Raw genomic sequence first — 15,088 nt, 5'->3', positions numbered from 1 at the left:
AGGCCGCCCGCGAGAAGGGGCGTGCGCGGCGCGGCTGCAGCGAGCCGGGAGGGAGGGGGGCTCCGGCGGCTGCGGCTCCGGGCTGCCGGCTCCGTCCGTCCCTGTGTGTTTGGAGCGGAGGAAAGATGGCAGCGGCTGCACTTCCTCTTGCACTTTCACCCCTGGGGGGAGGAGAAGGAGGGGGCGATACCACCCCCCCTACAAAAATCCAGCGGGGGCCCCCCGGCTGCTGCTCCCCGACCAAGCGCCGCCGCCGCCGGCTCCGGTCCGGGCCCCGCCCGCTTCGTCGCACCCGCACCACCGGCGCCGCAAACTTTCCTCTCTTCTTTGGCCGAAAAGACCCCCACCCTATTCATAAAGACCCCCCCTCCAGCCACTCGGGCTCCCCCCTGCCCCCCCGCTTCCTGCCCCCCTCCCTCCCTGCATCCGCCAATGCAAGAGCAGCCAGAGCCAGCAGGCCGGCCCCCACCCCGCCCGCCCGCGGGGGCTGGGGGCTGCAGTCTCCCCCTTCCCCAGCACCGATCCTCCAATACCGAGCCGGCAGCGAGGCCCCCGCCCGCGGCACACGGGGGCGGCGGGGCTGCGATCGCCCCCTCCCCCAAATATCCGGGCTGCAGCTCGCCCCCCAGGCCCCCCCTCCCGCTGGAGAGAGGAGGAGGGGCCGGCGGGGGGGGGGGGGGGGGGAGGGGGGGGGGGCTGCAGGCAACCTCCCCCCCCCCCCCTCCCCAGGCGCAAATCGTCCAATGCAAACCCTCCCGGAGCTGCAGAGGCGCAGAGCGGCCCCCACCTCCTCGCCTCGCCTGAGGAGAGCCGATCCCAGAGGGGCCAGGGGCTGCAGAGCTGAGCGGCCTCCCCCCGGTCTTTCATTGCGATTCTCACCCCCACCCCCCGCACTGGGATCAACTCTCAGCCCGGCTACAAGAGCCAGGCGCCGGCGTGGTGGGGGAGGGAAGGGGGACAGCGGGAACCCTTCCCCTGCAAAAATGCCCTCCCCGCGGGAGAAACGGTACCCGCGGGCCGGGGGCTGCGGGGAGGCACAGCCCAAGCCCCAATCCCTGCCTCCATGTTGGGGAAACTCTGCTGCCCCGCCGAGCCTGACGCTGCCCGGGGCTCCCCGGGGTTCCCGCTGCCCCGCCGTGAGCCTGCCCCAGGCCCCGGGTTAAGCGCTCCCGACGGCACGGCTGTAACTGGCCGTCGGGGATGCTTGGACTGTCCTGGTGCTGAATCCTCCCCGAGCGTTCAAGGTCTCTCCACGGAGAGCTTCTGTTTCAACATCATCATCATCATCACTCATTTTCAGCTGAAATTTGCTTTCTGCCTCAGAATTTTTCTCTACTTTTGAAATCTCTCCCCCGCCCCCCCCCCCTCCCCCCCCCAATACACACACACGCTCCCAAAACAGTTCTTTGTTGTGTTGAAGACAATACTTTAAAAAGTGTTCGAGGGCACTTTTTTTTTTCCCATTCGCAAAATCAAGCCTAACTAAGAATCCTTGGATGACCCATTCACAATCCAGTAGCGTCACTTAAACTATTCCGAGGAAAATACTGAACTTAGTGCATGCGAGGGCATCACAAACTACAGAGCCTTCCAAGAGCTCGAACCCAGCACTTGAATTAAATAGTGGTGGAACTGAAAAAGCACTCTGGGTACTGATGTGCAAACGAGCGCACCGAGCTTCCAACTTCCAAAATGCAATGTTACATTAACACTTAAGGCCACGCAGTGCCCTCAGCCTGTACGCCAGATTCCTCCTGCTTTTGAGAGGAACTGTTTGTCTACACTGCAGGCAGAGTATTACCGGTAGCTTATGTATGCACACACCCTGATATGAACATATATTTTTAGAAATCTGAGGTTGTGAGTGGTAGCAACGCTGACGAACCCAGCTCAAATACAGCGTATTATATAGATAATACAGTGCTCACGTTCTGTAAGTCTGTCTGTGTGCCGCAGACACAGGAGTGGTACTTGCCACAGTGAGGAGAAGGATTACATTTAAGCACACTGGCCAGGCTGCGCGCGCACACACACACACACACACACACACACAGAGCAGTTAAAGAATCTGGAATCTGCTTATCTTTCCTAGTGGCTTTGGTCAGTTGTGCGCCTTTCCCCCCAGTGGTTTATTAATTTGCTTTCTTTTACTCCCCAGGCTCCTGACATGGTTTCTGCTTCCTATTTCAGTTCCCTCCTTGCCTGTTCTTTGTCTCTCCTCTAGGCAGGGGGAGGGGGGGTCCTGCTGCTCTCACTGCACTTTCCTCAGAACTTTCTCCAGTTGCCATGGAATGTTCTGGTTTCAGCTTCCAGCCCTCCTGTTTTAAAAAGCACCATCCAACACACCCTGCCTGCTCGTTTAGGTAAATGCTAAGTATTCACCCCAAAGCATGGCTGCTTCATGGCAAGTGACCCACTCACACTTGCCATGAGGACGCCAGATCAGCGTGCCGGGAGCTCCCATTCTGAGTGCTCGCTGGGTGCTCGTTAAAGATGACCGCCAGCATGTTGCATCCCAAGGAAATCACAAGGAGACCAACAAATCCATTTGCCTCAGCCCCTTCGCGCTCTCACATGGTGAAGGCTGGATCTCTCCTTTTAGTCCTTTCACCCTTGCTGGGCTGGCCTCCCCCACCTTGAGGCTTCACCAGAACACTTAAAGGACCGCTTCTCCTAACTTTTTCTGGTCCCAAACTTGCCCTGTCCCAGAATACCAGACTATCGAAGTAGTCATTCAACTAGTGTTTGTTACAATGTAGCCAAATTTCTTCTATTTGCAAATACGCAGTTTGTGCCATACCAAGACAGAATTTGGCTCATCATTCAGTACAAACAGACTTGGAAGGTGAAGTTCCCTAAATTGAATGTGATGACTAAATGTCATTTCCCCATACTTAACTATGGAAATGTACAGGTATGATTACCTTTGAACTCATTTATCATCACAACTAGGTAGTTACTGTCTTGAACACAAAGTTCCGGATGATGTGAAAAATAATTTTAAATTTGAATTTAAAAATTTACCTTTTTGGCATACAGAATTTCCTTCCCTTTTCAGATGATTCCTAATTTATTTTCTCTGACATCTTCTGCACTGGGATCTGCTGAACTTCTTTTGAATTAACTCTTTTTTAAATAAAGGCATTTTCCTCAGCTACTTTATTCAGTTTCTCACTATTTCCTGTCTCACTTCTGCTCATGGGAATTCCTGAGCTGTCCCTAAATGTTTTGCAGCTGTCTGATCCCTGCTGAAGCACTTTGATTGGTATTTCAATAGTATTAAAAATCCTCTTTTGCTCTGAACATGTGTGTACCATTTGGGACTGTACACTGTACATTGCTCACTTCACTGCAGATCAATTGCTACTGGCCTTACTCAGAAGTGCAGACCTTAAATTGGTCTGCAAATGATAGGAGGTAACAAAAGACTGTGTTACAGTCAAATCTATTTTTAAATATGGGTATATGTTAATTATACTCGAATCATACCTATTTGTCAAACATTCTCAACTCGTGCATCTGTGCAGGTCTTGAGGTTACTGACATTTTTCAGTGGAGTATAGTCTCCACTATTACACTCTTTAGGAAGGTTAGTTAGTCACTATTTCACACAGATTATTATATTAAGCAGAAACATTTCTACACAGCACTTGTGCCAGCTAATTCAGTCACATGAACCATTTCCTTTCTCAGCCTGTTCCGCAGAAATACATAACATTGCGCATTTCATGGCACACTTGCCATTTCAGTGAGTAGCTGTCAGTTTTTCTGAGCTTTCACTGGAATTTTAATTAACTGCGACCAATCTAACAAGCAATTAATTCAGCATTCATTACTTGTTAGGTTGATTATTACTTAAATTCAGTTTTTAAAGCTTGCTCAATTTTTTATTGGGAATCATCCTATGAGAATGCTAACCCAGCAGCAAGGATTCTCAGACTTGGAGATAGCACAGTTTCCTCTGTAATCCAGACATGGGTTAGTGATTTGTCAGCTTTCTCCTCTAAAAGCAGACAAACAGTTCTCTTGTTTAAAAATACCTAGCATTCCCACAAAAATGACAGCAACTGCTAATAGGGAGGTATATGATGCTCCAAAATGTATGCAGAAAGAGTTATTTTAAAAAGGGAAAACTGCACTGCTTGCTTTTCTTCTTTTTCATCACTCTCCTCACTGCACTCACGTGCTCTGTAGTCCATCTGTTGCACTGCAGCCCACGACAAAGTCTGCGGAGCTGATGCTAAACTACAGAACTTTTTGTTGTTAAACTAATCTAAGACAGTCTTGGAAGCCAACCTTTGATACTTAATCTCCCTTTTGTTTCCCTCATTTCTTCACTCTGCCCAGTTTAACTTATTCTAGACTGCCTGGAACCAAAGCAACCTTAGCCATTCAAAACAAGATTGCCACGTTAAGGATCTGGTCAAAATGGGAATAGAACCTGGGATTCCATCTAATCGACTCCTCATGAATTAGGCATCCTCGCCCAGCTAAGCAATCCTGACAGACAACTTTCTCATGTAAAACATACATTACAATACAATCTTAAACATGCAATGCAAGTAGTGAATGTTTGGTATTTACAGATTAATAGGTAAACTACTGTGCTGTCCAGAGAAAGACAGCTTCTCCATAAATACCAGGAAAACTGGCATAAAAAAATTAATCCAGGAAGACAACTAAGAATAGATACATCTGTATTTCTTAAAACATTCAAAAGATAGCACAACTTTCTTTCTATTGCCTCTAGTGTCAATTAGGTTGTGAATTTCGTCAGCTTCCAGAGTCACATCACCTCAGGCGATCAGTATTATGGTTCCATTGAAGACTCAGTACTACGGATCTCAAAAATCTTACCTTTTGATAGCAGGCTCTCAAATCTCTTTCCTCCAAACGGGTACGAGGTTGGCCCTTAGTCAGCTCCTTACAACCACCTTAAAAAGGTTTGTCTCCTCTCAGCATGAGCAGTTCTTCCCTGAAGTACGATAATAAGGTTAATTAGCAGCCAGTTTTCAAAACAAAGTACAAATCGGGTGTGTGTGTGTGTGGGGGAGGTAAATTTGCAAAATAGTAAAAATTGCAAAACAAAAAAATATCAGAAAAATCACCTTAAAATGAATGGATTCTCTGTATGCCTTAACTTGCAGTCACCCTCCTTTCATGAGGGAACTCTGGCAGGTTGGTTCCATATTTCTTAAAATGATAAGTACTCAGGTTGAAGTTATAATTCGATACAGATTATTTTTCACTGGGCTGCTGATGATTTTTAAGGGGATATGACCCTTCTTTCACCTGCAATCATGATTTAATTTCCTCCCACTTTTTAAATCCTGCAGAAATCCCCACTGCTAAGCTAGAAATGTAGTCCCCAGCAAGTCAGCAAACACACGAGGCATTAGCGCTGCTGTTTGCCAGTATATTCTACAGCTTCTGTCAGAAAGTGAATTACCAAAACCACAAGTGATGTACTGCCAGAGTGGCTCTTAAGCTAAAATGACCTTCTCAGTGCACTGTGAATTGACTCGACATCCACAAGCCATTGAAGTTATTTATTAGAATAAAAAGGAGGAAAATAATAAAAAAATAATTAAAGAATACCTAAATAAGCAAGCACGCACTGCTTATTTTTAAGAAGGGTCTTTATGTGATGTCAATGAAGCATACACTACACAAGTTATCATGATTAATTTCATACTCACAGTTTTTACCATGTATTTTACAATGATAAATTTCACATGGTTATCCCAAGCCTCTTCTCAATATACTTAGTTTGCATCTCACGTAAGTAAAACTCTAATTCAAGCTAAAATAATAGCGGCTTTTGAAATAATTTCAGAATCTGGCCCACAATGAAGCAGCATATTTAACATTGGTAGTTTGACAGAAAACACACTAAGTGTATTAACTACTCAGCTCTTCTATTGAAGTGATCTACAATTATCATACTCGCAGGGCAGTGCTATGGAAACATGAAAGTTTCAATCATCCTGCAGCAACTGCACATTCCTGTTGTGCAAAAATAAAACTGAGGCACAAGTAAAGGAAATGACTTGCTCAAAATCAATGAGTCAGCAGGACTGGAGTGTGTAGAATATGAATTTCTGAAACCTGTATTTGCTATAGCCCTCCGTCATTCAGATCTTGATAATGAGGTATGTGCCATTTCAGTCACATTCCTGTTATTGTAGCTTGATGAAACACAAACTCCTGTTTTTTCCCCATCACTGATTCCATACTGTGTCATGTTTCTTAATTGTTTGATGAGACAGCCTTTATTTCAGGTGCAGTCTTCCTGCATTTTCTAAATACCCTGTAGTATATTGCTTTCCTTACCTTATTAAAAATTTTATTAGAAAAGTGCTTATGTTATATACTTTCAATTTATCAGTTAGTAATTCATACGACTACTTGATCACTTGGGCTTTTTTACTCCATATTTGAATCTTTGTTTGGTGTTGTCTGACATAGTAGGCAGTTGGCCACCTGAGAGATTGACTCTGCAACTGTTGTGCAATACACAGCCTTTGGAAATATGCCCTCTCTTGCACTTCACCTAGATTTCCTAAATGGAATTATCTCAATTCAAAAAACATACATCTATAGTTAAAAAACAAAATGGCAATTCACATACTCCATCAGCGCCCACTGTAAACCTCAATTAACCTTTGATTCAATCTCAGTCTCTTGCATCTCCTTTCATTTTCTCTCAGGTTCCATTGGGAGCTTTTTCCTCTTTTGACATTATATCTAATTTTATATTAATATTTTCCTTCATTTTTCCCTTCTCTGACTTTTTTTTTTGTTTTCCTAAATAAACTTTTATCATTTTATCTCCATTTTCTAGCTTTGACTGCTGTCCTCAGAGGACATAATTTATCCATTCCCAATTACCCACCTTTCAGTCACTTTTCCAGTTGTCACACCTAACTTCCCATAGTAACAACCAGCCTATTCTCCCAAGTGCTGCATCCACCTTTCTACTAAAAAATTCACAACAGTCATCACAGTAAATAAAAGTAATGACACCCTATTCACAACCTGGAACCAATCGCTATTGAACAAGCCTTTCTGAAGTGTAAAAGAGGGTGCTGTTATAAACTACTTTAAATATTCTAACCAATTAGGAAGTGTTAATTTGGCTAGGAAAAAAATAATCAGACAAATTATCGTTATTAATTGAACTCTTACTCTCCTCAGGTCATTAAGGACAATACTCAACACTTAAGAATTTTTTGGGTGTCTAAATTCCTTATAGGATCTTTGCTGGAGTAACTTTCTGGAAAAAAAAAAGATTTCAGAGTAGTTGTGCTTTAAGAAGACTATGACTACCTAAATTAGGAAAAAACCCCCACCCAGTACCTCAATTTTCATACCATATATTTTATTGACTTCTTTGTTCATTCAGCCCACACTTGGAAAAATAATTTTTAGTTATATTCAATATATGGGATTTGGTGTGAGTTTGTAAGAACAACTATTGCTAGCAACAAATTCTGCAGTTAGCCATTACCTCCTGAAAAAATAAAGGTGGTCTTAAACCCTGATTGACCATTCAGAATTTGTTTTTTTTTTTCCCTCAGTGGTTTTCCTACCACTAATAGTCCACAAATGTGCACTGATTCTATAGCTGAATTCAGCTGAGGTATAAACAAGTCTGATTCCATCTGAATTAAGTAGGAGCACATTTATATCAGGACCAAATCTGCTATGTCCTATGTTAGAAACAGATATTGTGCACAAGGAATAATTAGAAAACCACAAACAAATAAACAGTGGTAGGTGCATTTATATTTACCCTAGCTTAGCTGAGCTAACATTACCAGGAATAGTAATCCCATTTTATTTGAGATTCTATTTTAGTATGCTCTGTATGAGCTTATATTAATGACAGTTTCTACTATAAAGAGTTTATGACATTAAATGCTGCTTTTTTGAGTAAGACGAGACAAGGGGATATGCAGAGGCAGAAAGAAATAGCAAATAGCAGTGTGGTTTCCACTGCACTAGCACTCTCCTTTTCTTTTTTCTTTTTACTGTGAATTAAAGAAGACTTCATGGTCTGTAACAATTCTATTATAAAAATTATTAAATTTTGTCAATCCTACAGTACTCAGAATTCTGTCTGAAGACATGGCAGGTGGTTCTGCTAGCATCATTATAAACACTTCTACAGTATAGGCCCAGGAGAGTATATTTTTGTTTAAAAAACATGTTAAATTTTACATTTAGATATGTCATATAAAACCAGACTTTGTAATAAATTGAGACAGAAAAGCCTTTCTGGAAAAGGAATAGGGAGAAAATGGTTTATATAAATTATTCCAATTCAGGCAAAATATGACAGGAAAACAAACTTGGAGACTCTAAAATCCTGAAACCTTATAAAAATGCAATTCCTTACATCATGAAAATACTTTTTGTTCCAAATCCAACTGTTTGGCTTCTTGTGATACTGTCAAAAGCTGGAGATACTCGGGTCTTTAAAGTTTGAAGGGGCCTTTTAAAAAAAAAAATCCTTTGTCTATTTAATTAGCCGGCATTCGACGGACAGTTACACAAGTCCCTGGGGCAAAGTGGTATGGCCTGAAAGGAGCTGTGAGAAAGCCTCAGTATGGAAGTCCTGGCTTTATAATGCATCAGGCTCTCCTACGAGCGGTGTAGCAGCTCTACCCGACCCAGCCGGGCTGTGGAACACATATGCACATCTACACACCTGGTGATGAGCAGTACTGCAAGTGGACTGCACGGGAGACCAGGGCGGAGGCAGGTCTCCGCCTGTGCTGAAGCGCCAGGTCCAGTCTAGCCACCGGGAAAGGTAGAGGCCGCCTCCCCTCACGGGCGGCGGGTACCAGGGCTGGGCGGGTAGCCCGGCTCGCCCGTCTGCGAGCCACCCTGCCTCAGCACACAGCCCTTTTCCCTCGCAACCGCCACAGCCTCTCTCCCACCTTTTCTCTCACACAACCTCAGCCTCACGCCGCCTGCCACACTCGGTCCCAGCACCACAACGCCAGGGCCTCCCCTCACGGCCGACGGGGCCTCCCTCAGAAACAACCACCTCAGCCCCACAACGGCCGTTATCCTCCACCCCGCCCCCCTCCCCCAGCCTCTCATCAGCCCTCTCGCGCTCCCGCCTTATGCCGGTTCCTACAGCCCCACAGCCGCCTCAGCCTCGCCCTCTCATACACGCACTCTCGCCCTCTCCCCCTCGCTGTCCCCGGTGCCGCAGCCCGCCGCGCCCTGCCCCTCACACCGGCGCCCACCGCCGTGAGGCGGCGCGAGAGCAGCGGCAGCGGCGGCGGCCCCCCAGGGGGCGCTGCGGCGCCTCCAACCCGGGGCGGGCGGGCGGGCGCGCGCGCGCCACGGGCCCTTTCCCGCCTGCCGCTGAGGCGCGCGCCCGCTGCTTCTCGCGAGCGTTGGCCTCGCTCTCGCGAGAGGTCGCCGTGCGCCTGCGCGCTGCCGGGCCGCGCCTGAGGCGGGGAGCTGCTGTGGTGGCTGAGGGCCGGGGTCGGGGCCGAGACCGGGCCCGCAGCTGAGACAGAGGCCGACACCAACACCGAGACCGAGACCTGCCGCCAAGATGAGCGGCACGCTGGCCAAGATCGCGGAGATCGAGGCTGAGGTAACGCGTCGGCCTTCTCTCTGGTCGGGGGCGGGCCGCGGTGCCGCTCCGTGAGGGAGTGACAGGGCCCTGCGGCGCCGTTGGGATCGTGAGGCACCGGGCAGGAGCCGAGGGGCGCTACAGCCCGGCAAAGCCTCTCCCGGTGATGAGTCCTCGGTTCCGTGCTCTTGCAGATGGCCCGGACGCAGAAGAACAAGGCCACGGCGCACCACCTGGGGCTGCTGAAGGCCCGCTTGGCCAAGCTACGCCGAGAGCTCATCACCCCCAAGGGAGGCGGCGGCGGCGGCCCTGGAGAAGGTGCGTTTTTCTGCGGGAAGGCTCCGGCCGCCGCGGCGACCTCTGCATAAGTGGCCGCCTCTCGCTGCTGAAGTGCGGGGCGTGTGACGGAAATCGGTCTAATGTTGGTGGCTCTTGTCCGCTTGAATCGTGTCAGACTCTGCCGAATAAATCGGGACAACCTTCTTCTCTCCCTCTTGTCCTTCCCGGTACAGGACCTTAGCCGTGGTTTGTGGCACTTCTTTGCGCTTTGGATTGGAGCCCTTTTTGAGTCGAAAATGAAAGGACTTCTGTGTTTTGGCTAATACAGTCTTGTATTTGCAGAAGTCTTAGGGGTTTTACATGAAGAAGCATCTTGCAGCAGGCACCTATTTTTATGTATAAAGATGTGAATTGTGTAAGCTGCAGTGCGTAAGGGGAGTGCTCCACCTACACTCAAGGCAAGTATAGCCCACTGGGAAGCCTTGCAGCCTACACTTTATTGACAGGTACATGCCGTGGAGTGTTATACAAAGTGGTGCAAGGCAATATAGATTGTGAACTCTCAGTTTCATACTCTTTGTAGGGAAGCTTACCTGGCTTTCACTCAGGCAATGTTAAAACTAATAGGGAGACTGCTGTCCAGAACCTTAGAAGATAGAAAATGACCATCTTTGAATTAATATTTTTGCTTCTTATTTGCAGGCTTTGATGTTGCAAAGACAGGTGATGCCCGAATTGGGTTTGTGGGTTTTCCATCAGTGGGGAAATCTACTCTTCTAAGTAATCTTGCTGGTGTATACTCTGAAGTGGCAGCGTATGAATTCACTACACTGACTACCGTGCCTGGAGTCATTAGATACAAAGGAGCAAAAATCCAGGTGAGATCTTTTTGTGCCTGTGTGGATAAGATGGTATGTATGTATATATATATATATATAGATGTAATGGTGTTACAGCTGAATGATCTAGCCTGATAATAGCACATTAGAAGTGACATGTAGAAGTCCTTGAGAACACATTGGAAATGTTTCCATGAGGTACTCATTTTACCCTGCTTTTTACTTTGCTCTGGGAAGTTCCTGTTGTAGTTCTCATATTCTCTGTGAGCTGATCTGTTCCATTTTACCATTAGGGCACATGGGATAATACAATATATAAGAATCAAAGGGGAAACAGTTCTGCCATATTCTATTCAGATTTGCAGTAGAGTCAGCTGGTTTTGGAGAAAGGTAAAAGTAGGATTGATTTTCACCATAATGAAAAATATTTTTCTCATGAGTTTCTTTCCTTCCTCTGAACAAATAGCTACTTGATCTCCCAGGAATTATTGAAGGCGCCAAGGATGGTAAAGGCAGAGGACGGCAAGTCATTGCAGGTGAGTGTATTGGAGATGGAGGCAGCGTCCCATCACTGATTCAGTTAGTACAGCTTATGAGAATGAAGGGCTGAATCACCGTTTCTGATGTTTTTAAAAAGCTGAATTGTATGCTGGAATCGAGCTGCCTGCTGTGAAGCAGGAGCTGTTTTTGTTCCGTTCTGTTTTCAGTTCCAGCTTTATGCATTTGCTGCGTTTGTGCTCTGTGTTAACACTGCATTGAAAGTATATTAGCAATTTTGAAGGCAGGTGTGATCCCATATTAAACAAGGCTGCTGTCTTCATTTCTTTACCTAGCTTATTGCCATCATTCTGGGGTCTGAATGTAGGCAGGAAGGAAGATTTTTTCATCCTCTGTGATTCTTATAACACGTAAGGATCTGTCTGTCAGTGATGCTGGGCCAGCACCATAAACTTCAGTCTTATACTGGGATTTAAAAATAAGTAGTGTACTGGCCTTCAGGGGTTTAATATTGTCATCAGCCCACTGAGCCATATTTTGTGTCGCTTTCTTTTTCTGATTCTTAGTTGCTCGAACCTGCAATCTCATTCTTATTGTTCTGGATGTGCTGAAACCCCTTGGTCACAAGAAAATCATTGAGAATGAACTGGAGGGATTTGGAATTCGTCTGAATAGTAAGCCCCCCAATATCGGTTTTAAGAAAAAGGATAAAGGAGGCATTAACCTTACAGCCACAGTAAGTTGGAAGTTTTCTTTAACCAAAACAAAAAAAAATTGCTTGAAGAAAGAGGCATTTGCACTGAATGGTATGCCTGGGACCATTCCTGTGCTATTACTTCTTCAGAAGCTGAACTGCTGTGCTGTGCTGTAGTCAGTTACTTTTCTTGGAGGCCACGCATACCTGTCCTAGGAGGCTGACCACCTCCTCACCCCCGAATCAGAGGCTTGGTCGCTTTTCAACAATTAAAAGTTCCAAGGCCCAGAGGAGAGTGTGCAAAAGCTGCCTCTCGCTCGTGACTACAGCATACTTCTGGAGAACAGAGCTCAGAGTTCCAGGCCTTGCAACCTGGACTACTCCTCATTTTCCATTTACAACTGAATCTCTAAAAATGTAGAAATAGCCAGAGATACCAAAAATCAGAACTCTGCTCTGGAATCTAGAGACCTAACATGTCATTGTCTGGGCGCTGAACTGGAGATATGTGGGTTTGTATTGCAACTGGCCCCAGAGTGACAGGAAACATTAGTTCTGAAATGTCTAATTGCAGCTATCCGTGGGGCATTATTATAAATAAAGCAGTCATCATTTAAATCTTCTTTCCCCCTCTCCTGAGGCTATGGTAGAATCATAGCCAAGTTCAATAACTTAACAAGGCAGCTATTATTTTTAGTAACCTATATGCAGCCATTGCTAGGTGATAGCATTATTAATTGTAATTCTTGATTTGACTGTAAACTCATTCATTAATACTGTCTATGTTCAGTGTCCTCAGAGCGAGCTGGATACTGAAACAGTGAAGAGCATCTTAGCAGAATATAAAATTCACAATGCTGATGTCACGCTGCGCAGCGACGCCACTGCTGATGACCTAATTGACGTTGTTGAAGGGAACAGGTACTGCTGGGACCCTGGTTTTGGCAGACTCACGATTTATATTCCAAAGAGAAGAATCCTCTCTGAGGTTTGCTTCCCACAGAAGCCAAGATAGCAATGTGGTGTCAACAAGTGCTGTTTAGCACTTTACTGTCCTTTTAAAAAATGAAGCTTTTTCGAAGTAGCAGTGTATTGTAATGGTATTTCCTTTTCTTTGCAGGGTTTACATCCCATGCATTTACGTCCTAAATAAAATTGACCAGATTTCCATTGAGGAACTAGATATTATTTACAAAGTACCCCACTGTGTACCAATATCTGCTCATCATCGCTGGAACTTTGATGATCTGCTGGAGAAAATTTGGGACTACTTGAAGCTAGTACGAATGTGAGTCCCAAGTTCTTCATCTAGCCTTTCAGATATTTTTACTGTAAATTATGGGTTGACTTCATACTACTAATGCATTTCTTTGGATGAATTTATGAATGAATGTACTAATACTCAGAGTACAGTAGTTGTAGTCCTTTAAACTTGCATCTGTCTTTTTGTGACAATATAAAATGCATTGTAAAAAGGGATTTAGCATGTCTAGGTATCTGGGCTATAGACTTTGTCAGTTTTTTTCACAGGAAAAAAATACCACAAGTGGGAACCATAATACCGTAGACATTCTTTTCCATCAATTATTCCTGTTTCATCTTCTTTTAAGCAACTATAGAAAGCTCAGAAGTGATAAACCTTTCCAGTTACGAGGGAGAACCTGCTGCAGCCATTGGCTACCCAGGTGCATTTTCATCTTAAGAACACTAGCCAATTTACAGAGTATCTGTCGTCACCACTGAAACAGTGGGACTTGGCACAACACCTAGGAAGACAGTGTGAATGACCTATGAAACTTCACGATGGGTTGAAAGAGATGAGGTTTTGGTATTGACTGACTGTTCCATCTGCGTTACAGCTACACCAAACCTAAAGGGCAGCTCCCAGACTACACCTCCCCTGTGGTACTACCTTACTGCAAGACCACCGTGGAGGATTTTTGCATGAAGATCCACAAAAATCTCATCAAAGACTTTAAGTAGTAAGTGTTACTGTAATAGAATAATTTATAGAGAATAAAAAGTAATCTGCCTCCTGGTATATTCTTTCATTCTCTTGTAAACTAGAAGGGAAAAGAGGATTTGAGTTTTTCTGATGTTGAGTGGAATAGATCTCACTATGACAATTCAACGTAATACTTACATTACTATATTTGATGTTCCTATGCTCTTTCCTGGATAAATTTCCTCTGTGGGGAAAACATTTTTCTGTATTTATGAAAGTAGCACTAGATGCAGCACTACAGGCTATTGTCCCATATACGCAAGTATTTTGAATGATTTCATGCTTTGTTTTGATCTGCTTGTACTCTGGTTCACACAGACCACTCATCCAGGTACTTGCAGGAGAATAAAAATAGCTCTTAAGCATTGCTCTCTGTATTAGCTTTGTGACAGAAATAGCTGGTGTTCTGCTGTTTGCATACTGTACTTGTAAGCCTTTTAAATTTGATTTTTCTTCTCCTTTCAGTGCACTGGTCTGGGGTTCATCTGTTAAACACAACCCTCAAAAAGTTGGTAAAGACCATACCCTTGAAGATGAGGATGTTATTCAGATTGTGAAGAAATAAAGTTGTTCTCACACGGTTTGCTACTGTGCCTGAAATTTGTCGTTAGTGGCAAAGAACAGGTCATTTCTATCAAACCTATAGCAAACGGGTGTTGGGTTTTTATGGTTGTACCTTACTGTGTGGCAAAACTGATGTTTCTGGCCAGCTTGTAGTGCAGTGTCCTGTTCTCACAGAACTTACAGATGAAAAACTCATGTTAAGTGACTTTCACAAAGGCAAAATCTTACAAGGATGCTTTGATGCTTGGGGTGATTTTCTGCTGCATGTACCTGCCTTTCCAAATTGGAAAAAAGTTCACGCATCAGGAATTTTGTTCTCAATGAGAATAAAACATGAAAAGCAGAGGCTGAAAAACTGTATGTTATGAAGCAGCGCTAGAGGACACAGAGTTCCAGCTCTGGCTGCCTTAATCTGAAATGTTCTTGTTTGAATACTTCAAGGCTATTAATAGTCCTGCCGTTGTGGAAAAGATGGTGAGTTCTGCTCATGAGCAGTCACTTTTTCAGTTGTTTATACAAGTAGAAGTAAACTAGATGCTTGTGTTCTACTGTGTCAGTGACTGCAAGCTTTTAAGTTTTCTTAAAAGAATTTCCTGCTCAAGTCAAATAAG

General features: G+C 44.9%; 1 protein-coding gene across 1 annotated transcript; it reads left to right on the top strand.

Annotated features, from left to right (window-relative positions):
• Window positions 1-9,463: 9,463 nt before the first annotated feature.
• On the top strand, window positions 9,464-15,029 carry DRG1 (developmentally regulated GTP binding protein 1). The gene is made up of 9 exons (XM_074159424.1): window positions 9,464-9,619; window positions 9,793-9,916; window positions 10,580-10,755; window positions 11,183-11,252; window positions 11,781-11,950; window positions 12,699-12,829; window positions 13,029-13,196; window positions 13,768-13,890; window positions 14,379-15,029. The coding sequence occupies exons 1-9, from the start codon at window positions 9,578-9,580 to the stop codon at window positions 14,476-14,478; spliced, it is 1,104 nt and encodes a 367-aa protein (XP_074015525.1). The 5' UTR covers window positions 9,464-9,577; the 3' UTR covers window positions 14,479-15,029.
• Window positions 15,030-15,088: the final 59 nt, after the last annotated feature.

The sequence above is a fragment of the Numenius arquata genome, chromosome 16 (genome assembly GCF_964106895.1).
Source record: "Numenius arquata chromosome 16, bNumArq3.hap1.1, whole genome shotgun sequence".
NCBI lineage: Eukaryota > Metazoa > Chordata > Aves > Charadriiformes > Scolopacidae > Numenius > Numenius arquata.
Note: the sequence above shows the minus strand (reverse complement) of the source record. Positions and strands in the feature narration are given on the sequence as shown.